At 44.9% G+C, this 24,548-nt stretch overlaps 1 protein-coding gene across 3 annotated transcripts; it reads right to left on the bottom strand.

Moving 5' to 3' along the window:
* Positions 1 to 127: 127 nt before the first annotated feature.
* Positions 128 to 24,111, bottom strand: LOC139378502 (tubby-related protein 3-like). 3 transcript variants are annotated; one of them, XM_071120725.1, is made up of 12 exons: positions 24,048 to 24,111; positions 19,043 to 19,094; positions 12,004 to 12,166; positions 10,822 to 11,028; positions 9,152 to 9,310; positions 7,658 to 7,791; positions 6,120 to 6,311; positions 5,768 to 5,880; positions 5,464 to 5,581; positions 5,226 to 5,324; positions 3,646 to 3,817; positions 128 to 3,499 (listed from the first exon to the last, which is right to left on the bottom strand). In XM_071120725.1, exons 3-12 carry the CDS (start codon positions 12,116 to 12,118, stop codon positions 3,366 to 3,368), a joined length of 1,443 nt encoding a protein of 480 aa, XP_070976826.1. In that variant the 5' UTR covers positions 12,119 to 12,166; positions 19,043 to 19,094; positions 24,048 to 24,111; the 3' UTR covers positions 128 to 3,365. The 3 variants fall into 3 exon arrangements, with proteins under 3 accessions (XP_070976826.1, XP_070976825.1, XP_070976827.1); XM_071120724.1 differs by lacking the exons at positions 19,043 to 19,094; positions 24,048 to 24,111 and adding an exon at positions 17,396 to 18,129; XM_071120726.1 differs by lacking the exons at positions 9,152 to 9,310; positions 19,043 to 19,094; positions 24,048 to 24,111 and adding an exon at positions 17,396 to 18,129.
* Between the last annotated feature and the right edge of the window lie 437 nt (positions 24,112 to 24,548).

Raw genomic sequence — 24,548 nt, 5'->3', positions numbered from 1 at the left:
CCAAAGACTTGTTTTTAGAAAAAATGTGTTTTATGAAGTTTTACAATTACCGTTTTTACAGTAAGTTTCTACAAAGTCCCATTTTAAAATGGAATTATAAATGTAACACGAAAACAAGTTTGATATATTTTCTAAATGTTTTAATAATCAAAGCAATTGTAACACTTGGTCATATAGAAAAAATTAATGTAAAGTTCTAGATGTTGCTTTCAACATGTTATTGAAAATAAATGGGTTTACTGAATACATCAGGGGCAGTCGGTTCCGTTTATGATTAGGGAGGACACTTTTTTTTTTTTAACAAGCATGGCCTTATTTCTATTACAGCATATTGGGATGACTGTCATTCATATTCCATTCACCCAGTTGAATGCAACACCGATAGGTTTAGGCTACTACATGATACTAACATTCTCCCTATACCCATCATGAGGTTGCTACAACCTAGCCTATGAATGGAAGTTTATACAGTCGTGCTGTGAAAAAGTTTTTGCCGCCTTTCTATTTTTGATACTGAATGTTATCAGATCTTCAACCAAAACCCAATATTAGATAAAAAGCAAAAATAAATTGCTAAAAGGCAACCAATTTGAAGTTTCGGAATGGTCTAGTCAAAGTCCTGACCTAATCTCAAGTGTCTGAGTTAAAGCAGTTCTGCATGCAAGAAGGCCAAAATTCCTCCACAGTGACGTGAGAGACTGATCAACAACTACAGGAAGAGTTTGGTTGGAGTCATTGCAGCTAACTGGCACAACCAGTAATTGAGCTTAAGGGGACACTTTTTCCCGCAGGGGCATTGGATGTTGCATAACTTTGTTTATTAAATAAATTATATAAGTATGTAATTGTGTTATTTGTTCACTCAGGTTCCCTTTATCTAATATTAGGTTTTGGTTGAAGATCTGATAACATTTAGTATAAAAAATATGCAAAAGTAGAGAATTAGAAAGGGTGCAAATAAATGTTTTTTACTGAATACATTCATTACTTAAACTTACAAGGGGAGTCTTGTTCACTTTACAATATCTTCATTTATTCTATTTACAGTCATATTTCTGAAATTCAATTCCTCCAAAATTGTCAGAAAGTTAAATTATGAATGGAATGCAATTCCCCTTAAGTATCTTGTAGTAAAACTGTATATTTCTCTTTTCTATATTTTGTACAAACAAACCCTTTCCCTCTTTCTAACAGTACATCTTGTGAATTAACTTTGTTTCCCGACACTGTCACACATAATCAGTGGACAGGAATCAAATGCATCCTGCAGGCTACCCCAGGAATGTTCCTCATCCTCCAAGAACAAGAATCACACTACTGGACAGAAGCATCTCTATAGCATATCCATCCAGCTGAAACTTTAATCAAAGCAAAATAGTTCAAACCTGTGCAAAAAATACTGTAAAAGTAATAATTTGGCATTGTGATGTAATTTTAAACTTTTCTTCAGCAACGAGCGTTGTAAAAAAGGCCACTATTTATGCATTTTTCAGTGTACTAAAAACTCTACTTAAATGACTTTTTATGGTCACCTTTAAATATATTTTTTGCACATATTTGAACTGTTTTGCACCTTAAATGTCGCCCCAAAAGTAATTTCCCACGGGGCACAGACGTCAGTTCAACATCTAGTTTTGATTTACATTTGGTTGAGTCGTGAATTCAACGTGAAATCAACAAAACATTTGACCCAGTCATTGGATTTAAAAGTTGGGTTAAAAAAAAACATTTTTGCAAATCCAGTGTTCCACGTTGATTCAAAGTCATCACCTCAAATGTTGGGGTTGAAATGACGTAGAAACATCGTGGATTCAACCAGTTCTTTCCCAGTGGGTTCTCAATGACCTCATGGTACAGTACAAGTGTAGTCTGCTGAACAGAGTAACACTTCCAGCTACAGTACATATAAAATGTGTTATTATTCAATCTGGTGTCATTTTACATGGGTAGATACGTTTGGCATATAATGTAGACTGAGTACAGGGCGACCGTTGTCACTTGGAATCCAAACGGAATATTCCTCTATTGCTTGGATTCCAGGCTCTATTGTTTGGATTCCAACTTATGTATTCCACACATTGAAATGACATTAGGCTGACATTTCATGATATTTGAAAATGAGCAGTATGTCCAAACATTAAGATATATCTTATATAAAACTATAGTGAAATCCTTTAATCGTGCTTGCTGGGCAACTCTATTGACTTTCCCGTGTGGTTTTAACTTGACATGGGGCTAAGACATCACAAAATGACATGTACAAAGGAATTGCAGTAAGAAATGTTCCGTTCCAAACTCCTCAGAATGCTACTGAGATACTTTTACTAACGTGTTTTTTTTAAAACAAGGAAACAAGATGAGGACACATTGGATGGACATGCATGACTTCAAGACTTTCTGATATGCAGGCAAATAAATGTGATTACGAGAAATTAATCTTCAAGAGGAAGAAAAACTATGTCAACCCTTTTTTATTAATGTTAGAATTATTGAACATCTTGATGCTGCTAAATGTCTGGAAACCAAAGCCACGTGACCATTTGAAGACAGTGAGGTCAATTTTAGGATATAGACCATAAAGTTTCCAGAGTTCGTCAAAAGAATCGCACAACAGTGATTGTAGAAGGCAACAGAATGTAAAATGGGAGTAAAATGACACTTGGAACCAACATTAAAGGCAACTTTAAAAACATCTGCTAAAAATGAACAAACTCATAAGTTCATCAGACATGTTTTGAGGCCTATAAAACATTAAAATCTGATATAAATCAAAGACACCATCTCCTGTGACCTGGTCTAGTCTGTGTTAGAAGTCCTGTCCCTAACAGGGAGTACCCACGACAGTTTGGTCTATGATGCTTGGTGTCATTTTTCCCTTTCAACCAATTTCAATACACATAAAATCACCAATATACAACAGCTAAAGCAACAAAAAGCAAACAAACAACTCAATGAAACAGAACTAAAGATAAATACAAATGAAAACAAAGGCGCCTTGATGATTTGTGACCAGTTTCCCTTTGTGGACGGTAATTTCATTTTTCTGCCGATAAGGAAAATCCTATATCCTCCACCCAAATCTACTTGCTTTAGTCCTCTCTTTCACACACCCACTCTCTTCATCCGCTCTCCAAGTCAGCGTGATTTGTGTGCCATGATTGGATGTACCACGTACGGGTGAGAGGTCATAATTCATGATTATTTTCATAGTGGCAGACTGTTGGTGAGCTGTACAAGGAAGGCGCTGAATCCTGTGAGGGGGAGGTGGAGGGGCGGTGTTGTGGAGTTGGCGTTGTCCTGGAGGAGGAGGGGGGGTTGAAAAGGCCATGGAGGGAATGGCGAGTTAGGAGTCGTGATGGGGTTGGTCACTCGCAGGCCAGTTTGCTGTCGAAACTGGACAGGCCAATGGCGAAGGCTTGCAGGGCACACATGGGGTAGTTGTAGTCTAAGGTGAATACGTCCTCGGCCACTCTGCCAAACTGCATTACGATGTAGTCCGCTGAGGGAAGAGAGAAGAGATGACTCAATAATGTGAAATCATTATTCCATTCTACTCAAGGAGAGGGAGTGAGAGAGTGGGAAATAGAGAATGTGAAAAAGAGCAAGAGAGAAAGAGTCAAGAGAAGCACTGACGGATCGACTCACGATTGTTGTCGTGGACGATCTGAAAGTTCTTGACGGAGGCCTGTGTGACGCGGCCGTGGAAATTGAGCACGTAGGACTGGGTGTCGTCATTCCACACGGGGGCCTTGTTGTGCAGCTCGATCAGGTTCTCCAGTGAATGGTTCTGCCACTTACTTAGAAGGCTGTCCTGCTCCTGGAAACACACAAACAGGGTTGTATTCATTAGGACTGAAACAGGGAGTGACAACCTTGACTTATCCAATAAGAACGCTCAATTTAGTTTTCCGTTGCGTGCCCTAATAAATACGACCCAGACATCCAAACCATCTGATCTGACATCACTCCCCAGTGACCACATCTCACAGCACTTAGTGGGTTAGCCTCAGTTTCCATTACATGATGTTGACTTCAATACTCACTCCATTATTCAGATTGTGCTCAATGATTTTCTATTTCAAGGTGTAAGAATGCCAGAGTCTTAAAAACCTTTTAGGGCTAGGCGTCTCGCTAACTTCCGGTGAATCTGGAGGGCGCGCAAGTCAAATAAATAATCAGAAACAAATGTTTAATGTCCATATAAGTACATATAAGTGTCTCATCAGTTGAAAGCTTAAATTCTTGTTAATCTAACTGCACTGTCCGATTTACAGTAGCTATTACAGCGAAAACATGCCATGCGATTGTTTGAGGATGGCGCCCCACATTAAAATATTTTTCCACCGGCACAAAATTCACAAATAGCTATTAAATATTCACTTACTTTTTGAAAACTGTTCCTCTGATTTGTCATCAAAAGGGTCCCAACTATAACATGGTGTCGTTTCTTTTAGATAAAATCCTTCTTTATATCCCAAAAAAGTCTGTTTAGTTGGCGCCATCGATTTGAGTAATCCACTCGTTCAACATGCAGAGAAAGGAATCCGAAAATCTACCCCTAAACTTTGTTTCAACAAATTAAAATATGTTTCTATGCACTCCTTGGATACCCTAAAATGTAATCAAACTATAATATTTCTTACGGAAAGAAGTATGTTCAATAGGAAACTGATTTTAGAAGGTGTGTCCTGTCTTCATGGCACGCACAAACACAAATTTCCAAGACTGTGTCCCCGTACTAAAACTGATATTTCTTATTTGTTTTTTAAATTACAAGCCTTAAACCTTGAACACAGACTGTTGACACCCTGTGGAAGCCATAGGAATTGCATCCAGGAAGATAATTTTCAGTATGAACTTGTACTTGCCATTCTAAGAGGATGGTCTCTCCAAAAAAAGAAAATTACGGTTGGTTTATCTTTCGATTTTCTCCTACCCTATCTATTGTGTTACATTCTCCTACATTATTTTAACATTTCTACAAACTTCAAAGTGTTTTATTTGCAATGGTACCAATTATACGCATATCCTGGCTTCAGGGCCTGAGCAACAGGCAGTTTACTTTGGGCACGTCATTCAGGCGGAAATTTAGAAAAAAAGGGGCCTAGCCCCTCAATCATGCCCTCTGACACGCCCCTCTCCCTTACTGTGCATAACAGGTACAGTGACTACAAATGCTAGGAGAAGTGATTGGAGTTGTACAGTCCCATGGGGCTGATACATACACAGTTTGGACGGACAGGAACCCTCTCAAAGTTCATGTTCATGCCTGGGATGATGACGGTCATCTTGCGGGGACCTTTGAACCCCAGAACGTTGGTCTCCTGCAGAGAGAACACAAGAGATCAGAATGTCACACAACCTTACAGGTTCAATAATATTAGCGCGCGTGTGTGTGTGTGTGTGTGTGTGTGTGTGTGTGTGTGTGTGTGTGTGTGTGTGTGTGTGCGTGTGTGCACTCACATAGCAGATGGCTGCGAGTTCCTGTCGTGTGTTGCTCTCCTCCAGCAAAGCTCCAGGGTTCTTACAGGGGTTGGTGCCTTGGTCATACACCGTGAACTTGGTCCCCATCAGGTTAGACCTGCAGGATGACCAGACCAATCACATTAGAGTCTACAATGACCCTCCAGCACTCACAATCACACCCAATAGAGTTATCAGATGCAGCCGAGGGCTCAAAACAATATGTAAATTGTTCATCAGCAAGGATTTAGAATTATATTTAGCAGAGTTGTGACAGAGTGAGACGAGTGAGATATGGTCCTACCTCAGTTTCCCCATGAAGCTCTCTCCCTCGCGTGACAGGTCCGTGGCGTCCACTGAGATCAGGTAGTTGGACGTCTTGCTCTTTTTCCTCTTCCTCCCAGCCAGAAGAAACAGCTGGGTGAAACAAAGAGAGTAAACTCAGGGTGAGAGGGAAACTCACAAACCATCATTTTAATCACTGCAGTCAAAACAGGTGTTACTTTTACTTTATATTCTAATTCCATTTCAAATGTAGCTATTGAGGAAAAGACAGGCCCGTGAAATACGATTAAAAATAAATCTATCTTGACTGTAAATCTATCTAGGTCTTCTCCATGTTAATCCCCCATGACATGATGTGAGATCAAATGTACCTTCCTGCCGTCCTCTCTCTCCATGTGCATAAAGTAGGTGGGGTACAGGCCGCGGTCCATTCCCTTCTTGTCCCGGGATATGCGGCACTTGACGGTGACGCCGCGGAGGGCGGGACGCACCACAAACTCCTCCAGGTTGTCCACTTCGATCAGGGCGCTCTCCGCCGTGGGCGACCCCGGTGTCACGCACTCCTGTAAGGGGGGGAAAAAAACACACAATGCTACGTCACAAAACATACCGGCCAATCACTGTTATAAAGGAGATACAGTCCAGGAGTAGGGGGGACAACATTCATCTGCCATCTTGTTGTTTCAGTGTCTTCATGCATTTCTATACGTCTTCAAGTGACAAGTTGATTTGCCATGTGAGATTTCTAACGTATTCATTGCACAAGCCATAGCCACATAGCTATGTACAGTGGAGCATAAAAGTATTTAGTCAGCCACCAATTGTGCAAGTTCTCCCACTTAAAAAGATGAGAGAGGCCTGTAATTTTCATCATAGGTACACTTCAACTATGACAGACAAAATGAGAAAAAAAATCCTGAAAATCACATTGTAGGATTTTTTATGAATTTATTTCCAAATTATGGTGGAAAATAAATGAATCCTGCAGTGCCAGACGTGTCCCCCTGCTTAAGCCAGTACATGTCCAGGCCCGTCTAAAGTTTGCTAGAGAGCATTTGGATGATTCAGAAGAAGATTGGGAGAATGTCATATGGTCAGATGAAACCAAAATATTACTTTTTGGTAAAAACTCAACTCGTCGTGTTTGGAGAACAAAGAATGCTGAGTTGCATCCAAAGAACACCATACCTACTGTGAAGCATGGGGGTGGAAACATCATGCTTTGGGGCTGTTTTTCTGCAAAGGGACCAGGACAACTGATCCGTGTAAAGGAAAGAATGAATGGGTGAAAACCTCCTTCCGTCAGCAAGGGCATTGAAGATGAAACGTGGCTGGGTCTTTCAGCATGACAATGATCCCAAACACACCGCCCGGGCAACGAAGGAGTGGCTTCGTAAGAAGCATTTCAAGGTCCTGGAGTGGCCTAGCCAGTCTCCAGATCTCAACCCCATAGAAAATCTTTGGAGGGAGTTGAAAGTCCGTGTTGCCCAGCAACATCCCCAAAACATCACTGCTCTAGAGGAGATCTGCATGGAGGAATGGTCCAAAATACCAGCAACAGTGTGTGAAAACCTTGTGAAGACTTACAGAAAACGTTTGACCTCTGTCATTGCCAACAAAGGATATATAACAAAGTATTGAGATAAACTTTTGTTATTGACCAAATACTTATTTTCCACCATAATTTGCAAATAAATTCATTAAAAATCCTACAATGTGATTTTCTGGATTTTTTTTCTCATTTTGTCTGTCATAGTTGAAGTGTACCTATGATGAAAATTACAGGCCTCTCTCATCTTTTTAAGTGGGAGAACTTGCACAATTGGTGGCTGACTAAATACTTTTTTGCCCCACTGTATGTGCTCCTAATGATATGACAGGACAGAGACAACTATATGGTTGGACTCACTGTGTTGGACTTTGAGCTGGAGGCAGACGCAGGCCGTGTTGCCTCTGGGTTGGGGGACAGCGAGCGTGGCCGGTCTTCATCACCGTGTTCCTCATCCTCACTGGCCTCTTCGTAGTTCATACTGCCTGACAGACCTGGTCAGGGGAGAAAGAATGCACTATGGGAGATGTGGCCTACAGCTTACACTCCATTGGTTGGGATCAGGAGGACCCAGGGTTCTATGCAGACATGAGAGATCATCTCAGATGCCCAGCCAAGCTGAAAACTCCTCCATATCTCCTCAGTAATCCCATAGGTTCTTATTGCCATGACTCAAGGAGATATTTTTTTCTCCTGGGACCCATTGTGATTAGCCTGCATGTAATGGATATGGGCAATGCATTTCTTCAAATGTATGCAGATTTTGTTTTTGATAACATAGCCTTTGATTTGTTCCAACTAAGTCATCATACTACCCCAGTTGAAAATATGAACTGATGCAATATTTCCTGTATCGGAAAAGGCCACATATTACAATATGCAGCTAAAACTGCTCTCTATAACATTTAGTAGTCCCACCAAAATTTGAGGAGACAACCTAACCTTAAAACAGCTGGCAGAGGATAGAAAGGAAAGCGGATGCGAAATAGTGCTGAGTAACTGTTGAGACCCATTGAGGAAGAACTTTTGTGTATTGAACAGACGAGACTACCCAGTAACCAGGTTACGATAGAAGAGACCTGTTATGAACCTCTAGCCATCCCAGCAGCCTTCATTATCCCCAGACACCACTGTTAGTCCACTTCAGACCCCTATACATTTCCACAATGGAAAGAATACTGTGAAATACAAGACAATATATTCTCCATCTTCATTGTGTTTTATCCATCACTGAGAGCTGGTTTCCTGGGCCCAGATTAAGCCTTGTACTAAATGCACGTTAAGCATGCTTTTCAGTCCAGGAGTAATCTGTGTCCACGAAACCGGCCCTGATAGTCCAATGTAAAGGGGTTAGTTAGGAACGAGGGAAAGCAGAAATCCTATTGAGAGATGCCAGCCAGACAGACACAACACGGTGTGGTCAGACAGGCCTCTGTGGGAGCTGCTCTGGACAGGTGTCAGTAATGCTGCTAATTGGATTTACCAGCCGTGACTCTGGCTGGTGCTGTGGAATATTTTAATGAGAAAGCATTTTTTAGATGCGATAGCAGAATTCAAAGGGAGCAGGGGAAAAATGGCCGCTCTCAATGTGTTCCATTGTTGATGATACAAGAAATATTAACCTGTTTTCCTCAGTGTGTCTTGAAGCCAGAGTATGATATCTAGCACTTTACATCCAATGACTATGTTATTACCAGTAACTATATAATTCACTGTTGCTGTATCCTCAGTTTCACTTCTGCTCCATAGAGTTAGTGCTGCAGAGAGAGGAAAGGAGGGAGGGAGAGAGACAGAAACCCAGCAACCTTCACTCCAGCCCTGTCACCATGGGAACGGCAGGCTGCTCTCTACTACCTGACTGGAGTAGTTTCTCCCTGGCAGACAGTGGGCGCTCTGGCCCCTCCTCCGGCCCCTCCTCTGGGCCCTCCTCCACTGCACCAACCAACTGGACCACCCTGCCGTTGGCGGGGTCAATCAGAGAGGGGGAGGGGCTGAGAGAGATGTCCCACGCCTCTGCAGACAGACACATATGTATTGGCCAACGTGGCTAGAAACAATATGTACACAGTGGTGTTCACTCCATCTAGCCCCAGAGATGTCTAAATGTCAGGGTACTGACAAACATTAAATACAGACCGCAAATGTCAGCTACATTCTAATAGTGACTCAAAGGCATCAATTAAAACAACAATGTTTTGTATAGTCACTTCTTTTACTAAACCAGCCAAATGGAAATGCCAATACGTTCTGATAATACAACTTTTCTAAAAAGAAAGGGCTCGATGCTCAGGTTGTAAAACCAAAACTTACAACGTGATCATTTCAACCACTTTCTCGGTCTAGCAGCACATGAAGAACTTTACCTTGGGAACTCGCTGACCAGTTTTGATTGAATAGCGTCCCCAAGTCAAATCCAAATGGAGGCAGTAGGCTATTACTAATCCTTTGCTGTTTCCATTTCAATTCGTTTACACTGGGAAATAAAACTGATTGGGCAGCCAGGCACTATCTAAGGCACCTGAGGATAGGCTGGATCTCAGTAGCACTAAGCAGACCAGACATTCATTCATGATGAACGTTTGCATTATTGAGAGGGGAGTGTTACCTGCCCTCTTGTTGCTGTCCAGGAGAATATCCTTAAAAACGGAGGCTAATGCAGTAATACACTGCCCTTAATCTGGGTCTCAGGTTTAACTAGGTAATACATCTCTCTCCCAGATATAGACCTGGCTATCTTAATTTAGTTTGTCATTTCGCACAGTAACAGTACAGAATTATATTGAATTAGTCTCAGGAAATGAAAGAGACTTCTAACACTCTTCGTGGACCAGCCAGAAGGAAGGAAGGTAAGGTGGCATAAATAGGTACTGTGGTAGGTGGATGCTACTCTTGCCCCTTACAAAATGATCAATTTCTCACTGTCACCATCAACCTCGCCCTCCGCCGGCTCTCTAACTGCACACTGCAGCACCACAGCCCTGGGAGGAGGTAGTATCCCAGAGCAGGGAAAAGGTTTTAGCACTGTGCAATGGCTTTTAATGAGAGCAACTGAAAGGACAGCAGCAACAATAAACCACAACCTCCAAAGTTCTTGAGACTGTCCCTGAACAACGATGTTGACCAGATATGCTCCCATTTCTCATCTGTCCTCCTTATCTTCTCACCCCATCCTGCATTCTCTCTCTCTGTCAGTTCAGCCTGTCCTCTCACTAGACTACAAAGTGCCTCTACCAGCACAGAGGTGTGAAAGAGACACTTATATCGAGTGCCCTGTCGGTGTAGCCGTGAGGCCTGCCAGAGCAGCAGACGGGATGTGATCTCTGAAGCTGTTTGGTATTCGACCCAGAGGATTTATCAGGGTAGATGATGATATAACTGACTGACTCGCATGTATACACACTCTCCTAGGTCTTCTGTCTATAGCACTACTGCGTATGAGACACTGTCTGTGTTGTGTAGGTCATAGGGCTAGGACTATTTCCTGGTCACATGGTCTGACCATAACTAGGCCCCAGAGTATTCACCTCGTTTCTGCAGCAGCTCGTGGATGTCCGTCTTGGGCTCCAGCAGAGTCTCCGTGTCCCCGTCCCGGTCAGGCTCCTCGGCGAGGGGAGACTGGTGCAGCGGCTGGGACAGCGACAGGGGCTGGGACTTGCTCACCGACAGAATCTGGATCTTGGTACCCAGGTCTGGGGCCTCAGAGCCCATGAAGGCAGCAGGGCCGTCGATACCTGCAGGGTGGGGTGCATTCATAGACAGGTTTTTTTATGTCTTGAATTATGTTAATGACTTTGCTTGTCTGTGTGTTTGAGCATCCAGCTGTTTACTTCTCCAAGAGCTGTTCTGTATTCCTGTCTGTGCTTCCCTGAGGTGATTTGATTTGTACCTACTCCTTATTACTTAGCCGTCTGCTTGCAGCTGCGTTTCTCTGTAGTACCTCTCCTCTATGTTCATGTCAGAGCTTAGCCTTGTGCCATGGAGTGATATGCTGCACTGAGCAGGTGGCCCTTTTCTTGCCTGAGAGTCTGAACGCTGCTCTGCCTCTCTGAATGTGACTCTCTCCTCCCCATCTGAAGGCCCCTCTGGGCATCAGAGAGAACAGCTTCCTGGGTGTCTCCTCCACTACCGTGAACAGGCGCTTCTCCACACGTCCCAAGACTGAGGGAGGTGTAATTAGGCACCACACACACACCTCAATATATTAGTTTCCTTGTTGTTTGGAGGAACATTTTATAACATTGTATCCCAGTATGTGAGAGACTAACATACGTTGCATGCCAATGTACAGGTGATTGGTATCAGAAGTGGGATGCACCAATGTTTATAACCCTATTCTCTAGTCTTGTATTTCCTGACTGGTCTCCTCTACCTCGATCTGGAAGACCACTCTGCTCCTCCAGAGTGAGCTCCATGACTGGCCCTCTCCCTGCTTTCCTGGGCAACATGGGGCCTGGCCCCACCTTCTCCCACCACTCCCTCTCACTGTCCTCACCTGACGTACTGCCCTCACTCTGGACTGGAAAGCAAATGGATCATTAAAGTATTCTTCTTCATAGCCAACAACTGTTTATCTATGACTGTGGACTGGGGTGCAATCACTCAGCACTGATCCTGCTTCCTCAGACCCATTACTTTATCCCGATCGTGTGATCTGACCCCGGAAAAACTAGCTAGCACAGTAGCTAACCCCAAGAACCAAGGCTCACCGTCCATGATGACATCGCTGGTGATGCTGAGGCGCGACTCCACCAGCGGGGCCTGCTCCTCACTGCGCCGAGGCCTGGAGCGCCTGGGCCGGGCCTCTGGGTTGGGCTGCACCATCAGAGGCTCCTGCCGCTTCCGCCGCTGCTTCTGCTCCAACAGCGCCCTCTGTGGACGGGGGGGATTACGACAGTGAGAGTATACCATGCAAATACTGTCTGGCCGGCCGTCCCTGCCCCAGACTGACAGCTGGACTGACAGCTGGTGATAAGGCTCTAGTGGTCCTCTCTCTCTGGACCCTACCTGTATCTGTCCAGGTATACATGGCCTCTCTTCCCCACAGTCCATGAGGACACCATCCCTTTCCCTCATTAAAACACTCTTTAATCATAGAGGTCTGGCTGCTATGTAATGCATACCACTAGACTGTGTACTTCCAGTCATTGCTCGAACACTAGTTAGCATTGGCTCGCGAAACTACAGCTAACTTCCTTCCTACTGGATGAGGAGACATACAACTGGTATCCACGAGTTCATCTGACTGGGGAAGAATTACTTTATGATGACTTCCTCATCATCAAGCCAGACACTCATCTATATTCAACCTTACACAGACAGCCTTACACCTTTTCCAGATCACTCAAAATGCTGAGAACCAGACAATCAGTAACGACTCTGTCCTTATCAGACACTTGGGACACTGATCGAAAAACCACCGGTGTTGCTGTTTTGAAAAACAAAGTTATCTTAAGCAATATGACAAAACAAATGAGCAAAAAACACAGTATCGTAGCTTGCCAGCTTCGTTTCAGGGGTGCATGTTCCTATGGTAACCGTGTCAGTGTCCTTGATAGACTCCACATTCTTTGTGGTTGTCTTTTCACCACTCCCACTGTTGTTGGGGGAGAGGACAGAACATGATGGCCATTCAATGTGTATCTCAAAATGGAACCCCAGATGGCTTTGTAAACAACACACACACAAGCGTCATGACCCGACCTGGCAAATCATTCAGCCACAGTAAAATGTTATGTTTTCTTCCTTCAGTATCTTTGACACTAAATTGGAAGGCAGAATATGCAACTCGCATAGAAACAGAACAAGTGAGGTAAGGTTGGCTAGGCTATATTTATCTCATAGTAAAGGTCACAAAATAATGGACATTTGTATCCTAGCAATACCACTAGAGGAAATGGGATATAAGAGAGTTAGCTACTCAGTGAAGGAACCTTCAGCAAGTAAGCCTAGACTGTTGTAAAAGACGCTGAGACAAAGTAACAGGGTGCTTAAAATACAGTGCAAACAATTCAAACTACTTTAATAAACCTAGAGTTGGAAATGCTGCTTCCTGTGGAACCATATAACTCTGTGCTGTGCTGACTGAGGCTCTGTTCAGTACAGGGACAGAGAAACTGGGGACAGAGGACAGTGACAAGGCAGTGGGATCATTAGAGCTGACATTGTCACAGCCATCACAAACGCTCTGGGAAACTAGGGACAACAGCGACGAGGGTTGGCCCCCTTTAGATTTATGGCTACACAATACACAGCACAATGTCTCTATGAATATAATAAAGCTTCATACTAGAGAAATGGTCAATTTCCATGAATTATGGTGACATTTATCAGTTGGCCCTGCAGTCCTGGTCTCTGGTCAAAGCAGGCGATGGGTTATGTAACTGCCTCAATTAGTGGGGAGCATCAAAACAACAAGTGGTGTTTAGTGATGAACTGGGCTGGAAAGAGACGAGAGGTCCTTGTCTCTCTGAAGCCTCATTGGGCTGATTAACCACCACTACAGAAAGGTTATATTACTCAGGGCTAACGCAACACACACATTCAGGGTCAATGCAACACAGGCGCACACACACAAAAGCACAGACACGCACGCTCGTACCTACACACACACACGCACGCACGTGCACACACACACCACCATGGCCTGCTTCTATTTGACACCTGAAAAATAATATTCATTAGATACCCAGTCTTGGATTCAAATGCAAATAAGACCAGATGAAAGGCCTCTGGGAGCTTAATGGTTTCAACTTGGAGTCTGATGGTTTACATTTCAAACAGGCTTTGTTTTAAAGGGACATTTCGGGCTTTTGGCAATGAAGCCCTTTATTTACTTCCCCAGAGTCAGATGAACTCATAAATAGCATTTTTATGTCTCTGCATCCAGTATGAAGGAAGTTAGAGGTAGTTTCGCGAGCCAATGCTAACGAGCGTTAGCCCAATGACTGGACGTCTATGGCATCTACTAGCATGCTAGCCATTACAAGAGACTTCCAGTCATTGCGTTAACACTAATTATCTATTGCGATAACGCTAGTTAGAAACTTCCTTCAAACTGCACGTAGAGACATATAAATTGTATCCACAAGTTCATCTGACTCTGGGGAAGTAGATACAATCCCGAAATATCCCTTTAAGAGGGGAAAACAGCTCGCCTCTTCGTTTTCTTCTAAGGCTAAAAATAGCAGACAAATGAATAAATCATCTGAATGGATTATCATAATGAAACAGACTGTTAATTTGGACACAGGATAGAGATTCCATGTAAACAAGAAACAAAAGCCCCACAATGCTTCACAATGAGATCCTCCTTAAAAATGAGCCATACACCTTTTGTCTAGTTTTTTTCTTTGTCTTCCCTCTTTGCTCTGGCTAGCAGTAGTCTTCCTGTGTAAACTGGCTAGCAGTAGTCTTCCTGTGTAAACTGGCTAGCAGTAGTCTTCCTGTGTAAACTGGCTAGCAGTAGTCTTCCTGTGTAAACTGGCTAGCAGTAGTCTTCCTGTGTAAACTGGCTAGCAGTAGTCTTCCTGTGTAAACTGGCTAGCAGTAGTCTTCCTGTGTAAACTGGCTAGCAGTAGTCATCCTGTGTAAACTGGCTAGGAGTAGTCATCCTGTGTAAACTGGCTAGCAGTAGTCATCCTGTGTAAACCGGCTAGCAGTAGTCATCCTGTGTAAACCGGCTAGCAGTAGTCTTCCTGTGTAAACCGGCTAGCAATAGTCTTCCTGTGTAAACCGGCTAGCAGTAGTCTTCCTGTGTAAACCGGCTAGCAGTAGTCTTCCTGTGTAAACCGGCTAGCAGTAGTCTTCCTGTGTAAACCGGCTAGCAGTAGTCTTCCTGTGTAAACTGGCTAGCAGTAGTCTTCCTGTGTAAACTGACAGCAGTAGTCATCCTGTGTAAACTGGCTAGCAGTAGGCATCCTGTGTAAACTGGCTAGCAGTAGTCTTCCTGTGTAAACTGGCTAGCAGTAGTCTTCCTGTGTAAACTGGCTAGCAGTAGTCTTCCTGTGTAAACTGGCTAGCAGTGTAGTATTCCTGTGTAAACTGGCTAGCAGTGTAGTATTCCTGTGTAAACTGGCTAGCAGTAGTCTTCCTGTGTAAACTGGCTAGCAGTAGTCATCCTGTGTAAACTGGCTAGCAGTAGTCATCCTGTGTAAACTGGCTAGCAGTAGTCTTCCTGTGTAAACTGGCTAGCAGTAGTCTTCCTGTGTAAACTGTCTAGCAGTAGTCTTCCTGTGTAAACTGGCTAGCAGTAGTCTTCCTGTGTAAACTGTCTAGCAGTAGTCTTCCTGTGTAAACTGGCTAGCAGTAGTCTTCCTGTGTAAACTGGCTAGCAGTAGTCTTCCTGTGTAAACTGGCTAGCAGTAGTCTTCCTGTGTAAACTGGCTAGCAGTAGTCTTCCTGTGTAAACTGGCTAAAAGTAGTCTTCCTGTGTAAACTGGCTAGCAGTAGTCTTTCTGTGTAAACTGGCTAGCAGTAGTCTTCCTGTGTAAACTGGCTAGCAGTAGTCATCCTGTGTAAACTGGCTAGCAGTAGTCATCCTGTGTAAACTGGCTAGCAGTAGTCATCCTGTGTAAACTGGCTAGCAGTGTAGTCTTCCTGTGTAAACTGGCTAGCAGTAGTCTTCCTGTGTAAACTGGCTAGCAGTAGTCTTCCTGTGTAAACTGGCTAGCAGTAGTCTTCCTGTGTAAACTGGCTAAAAGTAGTCTTCCTGTGTAAACTGGCTAGCAGTAGTCTTCCTGTGTAAACTGGCTAGTGGTAGACTTCCTGTGTAAACTGGCTAGCAGTAGACTTCCTGTGTAAACTGGCTAGCAGTAGTCTTCCTGTGTAAACTGTCTGGGAAATGCTAGCCATATTCATGTAAGCTGTTTTTCTCTCACTGATGTGATATTGATCTGTAACTAAGATGATATTGCTGCTGGAATCTTAGCAATGGCCACTCCTGGATTTAACTAATAATAACGTTTTTACAGAACGGTTACCTCACAAGAACTGACAGCAGTAGAGCAGAAACTGAACTGTCTCACTCGCTGACAGAACTCATCAGTGGCAACGACACTTCACTTCACTGAATTAACCCTATCCAAACTGAACAGAACTCAAACCTAGTTCCTAGCTTGCTTGGACTACACTCTTAGCACCTATTTTTCTATCTAGAACGTTGAACAGTTATACGGCTGTCCCTATAGGAGAACCCTTTAAATAACCCTTTTTGGTTCCGGGTAGAACTCCTTTGGTTCCAGGTATAGAAGGAACCCTTCTGGGTTCCAGGTATAGAAGGAACCCTTCTGGGTTCCTTGTAGAACCCTTTCTACAGAGGATTCTACATGGAACCTAAAAAAGGGTTCTCCTATAGGGACAGTCAAAGAACCCCTTTGGAACCCTTTTTTCTAATAGTGTATAACCAGAACATAGAGTATGGCTGGAAAATTAGGAATATTTAGGCTACTCATTGTTCAACTATGTGCATTTTCAAACAGTAACATAAAGAGTTGATAGAATCTGTTGAATAGGCTATTAGATCCCAGTACACCACCATTACACAGATCATAACCTCTAAATGATTAAATATCAGAATATTTTTTGAAAAACTGGAGAAAAGAAAGTAGGCTACTTGAAACAAAACTGCACTACAATTAAAACAATCCATTGTATTATTGTCAATTTAAAACAAAAAACTTAAGAGGATAGGATATGAGAAAAGGATATGACTCAATATACTGTTTCATTCACCGTCCTGAGGCTTTGGAAGAAAGACATTGTACAGACCTAAAACAAGACACAGGAGGCTAATGAAAATAGCAGACTAGGAGATATCCCACATCCACGGAAGTGTCCCCCACCAGAGACAGGCTATAACAATGATATCACCAGGATGAGCTGAAATCAAATGCTCGCACACATGCACAGTACACACACGCAAGCACGTACATATGCAAACACACACACACACAGAAATATACACACCAAAATACACACGTGCAAGCATGTACCAGTGCACACAGACACACACACACACAAAACTTCCCATGTTACTCTCAGATCAAAATAGTCAACCATAAATGAGATAAACAGAACAGAGAATAAGAGGTGCTGACCCACCCTGTCCATTGGTGTCCGGAGTGGGACAGAGAGTAACAGTGAAGTGCAGAAGTTTCTCTGTGGAGCTCAGGGTTCCATGCTCTGTGAGACCCCGTCACGTCTAAACTCTCCCCCACTGAGCAGCACTCTTGCCGGGCATGCCTCTGTCTCCCTGCCCTCCACTACCCCTGGATCAGGCTTTCAGATCAGACAACTAACACAAGGATAACCACGCAACACCAGCTTCCCTCTCACTCTGAGTCCGTGTCTCCTCCTCGGCGTGTGTGTGAGAGTGTGTGAGAGAGAACTAGAGTGTATGTGCGTGTGTCTGGGTGGTCACTGTCACTAACTGAATCAGCGGTGGTAAGCACCCCGGGGCAGAGTGAGGGAGAGAGAGAGAGAATGAGTGAGATGGAGAAAGGGAGGGAGGGAGGGGATAGAGGTGCTGCGAGTGTCAGACAGCAAGAGCTATTTTTTGGGGGGGCTGTGTTTGTGTGTGTGGGTTGGTTTTTCTATCCTTGTGGGGACCTAAAGTCCCCACAAGGATAGTAAAACAAGGAAAATTCTCCCTTGTGGGGACATTTCTCATGTCCTCATAAGGACAAAGGCCATTTTAAGTTAGTGGTTAGGTTAAGAGTTAGAATTAAGGTTAGAGTAAGGGGTTAGTGGTTAGGGTTAGGAGTTTGGTTTAGGGTTACAAACTTTAGAAGCCTTTTTAAAACTCAAATGCACTACAAATTCTCAGCAACAAATGTGATTAAATTCAGATCCTACATCTGTAGGCATACAGTGCACTAACTACACAGACTCTGTCTACTGAAACCTTTCTACGGTTAATCCTTACATAGTGCACTACTTTGTTAGGCTCTGGTCAGAAGTAGTGCACTATGTAGGGAACAGGGTGCCATTTGGGACGCAGACATCGAGTCAGTCTATGTGCCTACCAATCATCTCATCCATCTTTTACTCCATTGTGTGACTGTTGCTTAAGGCTGGTTTCTTAAACCAAATTTGTCCGTTTCACTTTAAAGCAGCGTGGTGATAAGGATACTACAGGCAGGAGGGATTGTAAGGGACAATCATCAGACACGCAGACCAGGAAGAGCTGTTCGCTGAGAAAGGAGCAGATTTGTGCTTTATCTCTACAATGAGTGCTAAAACAATTCACTTCCGGACAAATACTTTTCTTTCTGCTAATTGGACAAATTGTACTGCCTTCGAAAATAAAAGAGTTCAAAGACACCCTGTTTTCCCTCGGTTTCATGACAATCAGCCTTTGTGCTGATGGTTGGAAATTCATAGCCTGAGTGACACCGGAGGCAGAAAACAAGGTCATTTATACACTCGCTGCCAGTCAAATGTTCAAGCTTGACAGGCTCACAGCTATAAACATGGACTGAGACCTCAAAAACAATTCTGACAAAAGATGAAACGACACCAAAAACAACCAAAACATCAAACGCAAAATGCCTCTAGATATAAATAATATGGACTAGTCTGGTCATTTCTGCATCATAAATAGAATACTCATGACATATACCCTGAACAAGTCTATGGGAGCTGTAATGTCTATATAGGAGCAGTAATGTCTATAGAGTGGCTATGATGTTGAACAGGTGCTGTATGTGGCGTAACTAGTTAAATGTGTTTAATAAAGTTAGTCATTACCTGCTTTTCCAGCTTCTGCTGCCTGAGGCTGGTGCTGTCATCATCAAGGGCACTGAGAAGAGACGAAAGACAAAATGGTTACTATCCACTCATAACTCATATCTGACAGAGACATAATACAAGTGGTTCTGTGGTTAGTATGAATCTGTTATCTGGGTCTCATCTGTTATCTGTTATTTTTCCAATAAGAAACTATTTTCTACAGTGGTCACTAATGAATGCAGGTTGGTTGGCATGCAGATTTTCATACCGTTTCTGTGCCATACCGGGGGTATTTGGTATTACCGGAAGTGCACACAAGCGGCCTTATTTCTTTTTAAAAAAGGTATTGAAAATCATGCCATCGGTATATCTAAATACCCCGGTACATGGTATATCGCCCAAGCCTACCCTGTTGTCACTTATAATGACATTAATGATTTTCAATGGAATTCCACCAGGGGGCATCGCTACTGTGAATAATAACTGAGGACAACGCACTGAAAACTCCTGGCAGAGCTAGAATTGAACGTTACCAAGGTGTTCACTTGAAAAAGCAGTTACACTGCTGCGCATAACTAAGACTGACATACAGGATTACTGTCACACCTTAGGATATAACTGTTTGAGCTTAGCCTGACTGCATGATCTGCATAATGTAAAAAAAACATGTAGTTGTTAATAGATGTAATTTTGTCCAGGAGTTGTTCATGACCACGTAGACTAACTTCAACGAGAAAAGCTTAGGGCTCCAGCTACAAAACTCCTCACTTTCCTTGTGAGGTCAAAAATGATACTGTATCAGGACTGTAAAATGCAATAGAACAACGCATCAGACAGCAGCACCACCGTGCTACAAAGCAACAGCCGTTACATCTAAAACACAGTTCTCCATAGAGTCCTGTCTCTGGCCGTCAGAGTGGTGGCTGTTGTTTGGGACTACTTTTCCTGGACTCCTGTGAAAAGGCCTGCTGGGTACATGTTGCTAAGCTACAACGGAGAAGGAGAAGAAGGTGGGAGTAGCAGTGGGAGTCTATTCAGAGGCACAGAGCGAGTTAGAGGAACCCACCGCTACTCTACCCAGCCACAGACATAACCTACAAGACACTCTCACTGACAGACATAACCTACAAGACAGACATAACCTACAAGACACTCTCACTGACAGACATAACCTACAAGACACTCTCACTGACAGACATAACCTACAAGACACTCTCACTGACAGACATAACCTACAAGACACTCTCACTGCAAGAGCACAGCCTTGGGGGGGTGGTGGAGGATGGGGGGAGTGTGTGATGGAGGATGGGGGAGTGTGTGATGGAGGGATGGGGGAGTGTGTGATGGAGGGATGGGGGAGTGTGTGATGGAGGGATGGGGGAGTGTGTGATGGAGGGATGGGGGAGTGTGTGATGGAGGACGAGGGAGTGTGTGATGGAGGACGAGGGAGTGTGTGATGGAGGATGAGGGAGTGTGTGATGGAGGACGAGGGAGTGTGTGATGGAGGACGGGGGAGTGTGTGATGGAGGACGGGGGAGTGTGTGATGGAGGACGGGGGAGTGTGTGATGGAGGACGGGGGAGTGTGTGATGGAGGATGGGGGAGTGTGTGATGGAGGATGGGGGAGTGTGTGATGGAGGATGGGGGAGTGTGTGATGGAGGGATGGGGGAGTGTGTGATGGAGGATGGGGGAGTGTGTGATGGAGGACGGGGAGTGTGTGATGGAGGACGGGGGAGTGTGTGATGGAGGACGGGGGAGTGTGTGATGGAGGACGGGGGAGTGTGTGATGGAGGACGGGGGAGTGTGTGATGGAGGACGGGGGAGTGTGTGATGGAGGACGGGGGAGTGTGTGATGGAGGACGGGGGAGTGTGTGATGGAGGACGGGGGAGTGTGTGATGGAGGATGAGGGAGTGTGTGATGGAGGACGAGGGAGTGTGTGATGGAGGACGGGGGAGTGTGTGATGGAGGACGGGGGAGTGTGTGATGGAGGACGGGGGAGTGTGTGATGGAGGATGGGGGAGTGTGTGATGGAGGACGGGGGAGTGTGTGATGGAGGGATGGGGGAGTGTGTGATGGAGGGATGGGGGAGTGTGTGATGGAGGATGGGGGAGTGTGTGATGGAGGACGGGGAGTGTATGATGGAGGACGGGGGAGTGTGTGATGGAGGATGGGGGAGTGTGTGATGGAGGATGGGGGAGTGTGTGATGGAGGATGGGGGAGTGTGTGATGGAGGACGGGGGAGTGTGTGATGGAGGGATGGGGGAGTGTGTGATGGAGGACGAGGGAGTGTGTGATGGAGGACGGGGGAGTGTGTGATGGAGGGATGGGGGAGTGTGTGATGGAGGGATGGGGGAGTGTGTGATGGAGGATGGGGGAGTGTGTGATGGAGGACGGGGAGTGTATGATGGAGGACGGGGGAGTGTGTGATGGAGGATGGGGGAGTGTGTGATGGAGGATGGGGGAGTGTGTGATGGAGGATGGGGGAGTGTGTGATGGAGGGATGGGGGAGTGTGTGATGGAGGGATGGGGGAGTGTGTGATGGAGGATGGGGGAGTGTGTGATTGAGGACGGGGAGTGTATGATGGAGGACGGGGAGTGTGTGATGGAGGATGGGGGAGTGTGTGATGGAGGGATGGGGGAGTGTGTGATGGAGGATGGGGGAGTGTGTGATGGAGGACGGGGGAGTGTGTGATGGAGGACGGGGGAGTGTGTGATGGAGGGATGGGGGAGTGTGTGATGGAGGGATGGGGGAGTGTGTGATGGAGGATGGGGGAGTGTGTGATGGAGGACGGGGAGTGTGTGATGGAGGACGGGGGAGTGTGTGATGGAGGGATGGGGGAGTGTGTGATGGAGGATGGGGGAGTGTGTGATGGAGGATGGGGGAGTGTGTGATGGAGGGATGGGGGAGTGTGTGATGGAGGATGGGGGAGTGTGTGATGGAGGATGGGGGAGTGTGTGATGGAGGACGGGGAGTGTGTGATGGAGGACGGGGGAGTGTGTGATGGAGGATGGGGGAGTGTGTGATGGAGGATGGGGGAGTGTGTGATGGAGGACGGGGAGTGTATGATGGAGGACGGGGGAGTGTGTGATGGAGGATGGGGGAGTGTGTGATGGAGGATGGGGGAGTGTGTGATGGAGGATGGGGGAGTGTGTGATGGAGGATGGGGGAGTGTGTGATGGAGGGATGGGGGAGTGTGTGATGGAGGATGGGGGAGTGTGTGATGGAGGATGGGGGAGTGTGTGATGGAGGATGGGGGAGTGTGTGATGGAGGATGGGGGAGTGTGTGATGGAGGATGGGGGAGTGTGTGATGGAGGATGGGGGAGTGTGTGATGGAGGATGGTTGAAGATTGTGAGAACATAAAAAAACAAGGTTCTGCAACAAGCTGCTGAAATCTCTCAGAACAATTTAACATCTCTGTGCTTCACTAATTTCTCTGTCAGTCCACATGCTCATAACATCTGTTGCTGTCAAACAGCCTGGGCTGTACTTTACCCTTTACATCTCCCATTCAGACACAATGTGTTACAGGAGTAGGACAAGAAGAACTTCATTAAGCACAACTATCTACAGTAAATAACAATCTCTCCATACCACTGATTTACTCTCGCTCTGCCTCTGATCTGTAAATCTCATACTTCTGGTGTCTGGGATAAGGTCCGTGACACATCACTCTGCTGGAGGATATAAGGGCCTCATTACGTCATCAGCACCGCTTCTGACGGACAGTCACCAAATGCCAAGAGGAATAGAAAGCAGAACGATCATCTGCTGAGAGGCATACATCATCCGTCTATTACGTGAACTCAGATTATTACAGACAACAACATAGATGACTTGGCCACGTCCTCTGACATCCTCAGAATGATTAATTAAAATCATTAAGCTAAGCAAGTAAGTCAATTATTACAGATTGAGATCCCACATTTTGTGGCAATAAGAATTGTTGCCAATGTCATCGAACCAATGAGTTTTGGACCGGACTTTGCGAGTTGCTTGTTTATTCATTCAACAACAACCCCTGTTTGGTCAGCTTAACATAAATGATCAGTCATCTCAGAAGCTGCAGAGCACTCCGTTTTAGTGTACTGATTGTTACAGCCCTCTTCAAGTCTAATGAGCCCAGTGCAGCGCTATCCATACAGGCGTGCAGATCTGTCCACAGGGAATCCATTACATGGCCCTGAGGTGTTGGTGACAGTAGTGACGAGGGAAGGATAATGGGAGGTGTTAATTACACATCCGGGATGGTCATTACACTCGTAGGAAGAAAAAAATGATCTAGAACCTTAAAGGGTTCTTCGGCTGTCCCCATAGGATAACCCTTTTTGGTTCCATGCAGAACACTTTCTACAGACGGTTTTACACGGAACCAAAAAGGGTGCTAACTAGAATCAAAACAGGTTCTACCTAGAACCACAAAAGGTTATCCTATGGGGACAGCCGAAGAACCCTTATAGAACTGTTTTTTGTAAGAGTGTAGGGTGGCCAGAGGAGGGCCAGGGGGAGGAGCGGAAGAGGAGCAGGGGACTCTTTCTTTTCAGCGGCTGTCCAGCTTGGGACCTGGGTGGAGACGCAATGGGAATACTCTCCACTGGGGAAAGGCTGGAGACTTGGTGTGTATGGTTACTACCAAAGGGTGTTTGACCTCTTTTGGAACACTGACCTATTGAAGCTTACTAGGAATACAAAAATTATACTTTGGCCATGAAATTACTAGTTGGTGGAAGCTGTGGGTGCCTGGGTGGATGGTTAATTATAGGTATTCTAATGGATGGGTGCTAAAGATGTAGGATCTTAATTTGAGCCAGTTTGCTACAGTAGGAGAATAATCTTGAAGCAACAGGAAATGTGAATTATTATGTAGATTATAATTAATGGACAAGTTTCAAAGTGGAAATGACAAACTTCAGAAGCCTTTATAAACCTCAAATACACTCCAAGTTTTACATTTCCTGCATTGCAGGAAAGTTCTCCTTCAACAGGGTGATCAAATTAAGATCCAACATCTGTGCTACTTACCTTGCTGTTGAGGTAGAGGAGAAACTGGCAGAGCTGGAGGGTCTTCAGGGCCATGGGGTTTTCGAACAGGAACACAGGACACAGAGAATAATAGAGTTAGCAAGAGATCAATGATACCAAAAAGAACAATGCTAAAACAGACCTCTGGCAGTCTCTATGGGGGTGCCACAGGATTCAATTCTCGGGCCGACTCTTTTGTCTGTATATATCAATGATGTCGCCCTTGCTGCTGGTGATTCTCTGATCCACCTCTACGCAGACGTCACTATTCTGTATACCTCTGGCCCTTCTTTGGACACTGTTAACAAACCTCCAGATGAGCTTCAATGCCATACAACACTCCTTCCGTGGCCTCCAACTGCTCTTAAATGCTAGTAAAATTAAATGCATGCTCTTCAACCGATCGCTGCCCGCACCCGCCCGCCCGCCTAGCATCAATCACTACTATGGATGGTTCTGACTTAGAATATGAGGACAACTACAAATACCTGGGTGTCTGGT

The sequence above is a fragment of the Oncorhynchus clarkii genome, chromosome 21, assembly GCF_045791955.1.
Source record: "Oncorhynchus clarkii lewisi isolate Uvic-CL-2024 chromosome 21, UVic_Ocla_1.0, whole genome shotgun sequence".
Lineage (NCBI taxonomy): Eukaryota > Metazoa > Chordata > Actinopteri > Salmoniformes > Salmonidae > Oncorhynchus > Oncorhynchus clarkii.
This window is presented reverse-complemented; position numbering and strand designations above follow the sequence as displayed.

Excerpts from the sequence above, each read along its gene's own strand:
- LOC139378502 (XM_071120724.1), bottom strand. Across the intron at positions 5,881-6,119 it reads AGAGAGAGGACGGCAGGAAG|CTGTTTCTTCTGGCTGGGAG; the intron begins GTACATTTGATC and ends TGTTTCACCCAG. Across the intron at positions 5,325-5,463 it reads AACTCGCAGCCATCTGCTAT|GAGACCAACGTTCTGGGGTT; the intron begins GTGAGTGCACAC and ends TTCTCTCTGCAG.